The 2,027-nt window shown below is 40.2% G+C and overlaps 1 protein-coding gene across 1 annotated transcript; it reads left to right on the top strand.

Annotated features, from left to right (window-relative positions):
• The first annotated feature begins 208 nt into the window (after nucleotides 1-208).
• Nucleotides 209-1,767, top strand: LOC110860261. Its single transcript, XM_022109316.2, has 2 exons — nucleotides 209-773; nucleotides 863-1,767. Exons 1-2 carry the CDS (start codon nucleotides 725-727, stop codon nucleotides 1,279-1,281), a joined length of 468 nt encoding a protein of 155 aa, XP_021965008.1. The 5' UTR covers nucleotides 209-724; the 3' UTR covers nucleotides 1,282-1,767.
• The last annotated feature ends 260 nt before the right edge of the window (nucleotides 1,768-2,027 follow it).

Raw genomic sequence — 2,027 nt, forward strand, 5'->3', positions numbered from 1 at the left:
TTGTAGTTTTTTTCTAAATATAAAGGAAGTTTTTATGACTGAAATGCGCGAGTGCTATGCTTACACCAATGCCGGCAACTTTCCGGCAACAAGGAATAAATGGAAACACAGCTCGGCACATAGTAAATGATTTATTACAGTGTTACAATAATTCATAATTATGATATAAACATTATACCATGGAGTATGTATGGAATGTCATATTTATACCCAAGATACATAAATCAACGATTTGCAAAAATTCATAGAAAAATTAGGTTAATCCTAACTCCCCCTCGTAAATTCCAAAACACTCAAACAATGCCGCAAACAGCAAAATTGATAAATTCATAATCCAGGCCCTAAATAGTTCAACGAACAAAGTATTCCCTAAATATAAGTTACATCATGTGTATCGGCGGGGCTTCAAAATAATTAACATATCTAAATTACTTGCTCAAATTTCATAACCAAAAATTCTGTATTCTTTCCGACTCTTTGTTTGTAATTTTTTTGCCGCAACCGCCAATTTGTGGCGGGACACAAAGGATTTCTAAGCGGAATCACAATGTCAAGTAATTAATTTCGAAAGGCGGTACCTATAACCAATTTATATTCTCCGGTTTTTATTAGTCTGATTTCCAATGTCCAATAAAAATTAGCCGATCGCGTATAAATACCATCTCGGGGATTGGTGAATTCATTCCGAAGATCAATTCGCAGTTTCTACCTTAGATATTCTGCCATGACAATTTCCCATATTTTTTTCCGTTGGGTGGTCGCCCTCGGTATAGGTATGTTGATGGTCCAAATTATTATATTTAAAAACTACCTATATTTTCAAAGATAAATAAATTTAAAAAACTTTTTCATTCTTCTCTAGCACTTGCCCAAACTAAGCCTGCCATCCTAGCACAATCAATGTCCGATAGGTGTGTCACCGTCAATGAGACAGCGACCGGCAACTGCCTCTGGAAACTCGGCCTGGCCACCGATACTGATCAACTCGTCCTCGGAATGACCATTTCCTACTATCGCATCCGTTGGAGTAACGGGTGGAGCGAGCCATACTACCCTGGAGGAAACGATATTGATGGCACACTAACAGATGGAGGATCCTGTAACGGTGTACCCTACGCGGCAGGAAAACAACGTCGTCAATGGTCCTATTTCGTCGACCATTATCACAGCTACACGGTCTGCGAGGCCAACGATGCAACAACTCGAGCCCCAGCGGGGACATGTGATCCCGAAAACTGTCGCCTAGAGGGGCTCAACTGTACGTCCTACCAACATTTGTAACAAGGCCACGAGGAGATGGGAGGCGTTAGAATGTGGATTCGGACTCTTCTGGAATCCCGACTGGAATGCCAACATCACTGGGGGAAGTTGCGACGAATGGGACAACCTCGCCGCGGAGATTCAAAACCGCTACAACTCGGATGCTGCCTGTTTTCCGCCTTGCTACTATGAGAAGAATGGTGAGTGTTCTAACAATTATATTTATCATCCAGCCGGGTCCGACCACCGGGTCAGTCAGACGCTGGAATGTCCATCAAATCTTGTTTGGGCGGATGAGATGCAAACTTGTGATCGATGTGATCATGTCATGGACGACGTGAAAGGAGTGAATTGTTGTGGCAGCATCAGCGAACCGGGAAATGGAGGTGGAGGTGGGGGGCCAATATAGTACCTAAGGCGGGTTTACGACCAACTTATAAAACCAGGGTTGTTTCAAGATGATAGAAAAGGAATACAAAATAAAAAACCTATAAATCTGTAATATCTTTCTTGTACAATAATATTTCTAAAATTCTAACAACTGTTATAAATTTTCGATATATCGGTAGCAAAAATATTTTGTAAGTTTATTAAACTTTATAAAATTTGTACCTCATTTTTCTTCATTTGTTGCCATACAACACATTTTCGGTTCGGTTCTCTTACGGCTAAATTTTTTTGTCTCATCCTGTTCACTTCTATGTGCAAAAATCGACAATTGATACACTAATAAATAATATTGCGGCTTCCCTTATAGTTATAGATAG

This window comes from Folsomia candida, unplaced genomic scaffold (genome assembly GCF_002217175.1).
Source record: "Folsomia candida strain VU population unplaced genomic scaffold, ASM221717v1 Fcan01_Sc030, whole genome shotgun sequence".
NCBI classification, from domain to species: Eukaryota; Metazoa; Arthropoda; class Collembola; order Entomobryomorpha; family Isotomidae; genus Folsomia; species Folsomia candida.

Excerpts from the sequence above, each read along its gene's own strand:
- LOC110860261 (XM_022109316.2), top strand. The coding sequence starts at position 725 with ATGACAATTTCCCATATTTTTTTCCGTTGGGTGGTCGCCCTCGGTATA. Across the intron at positions 774-862 it reads GGTGGTCGCCCTCGGTATAG|CACTTGCCCAAACTAAGCCT; the intron begins GTATGTTGATGG and ends ATTCTTCTCTAG.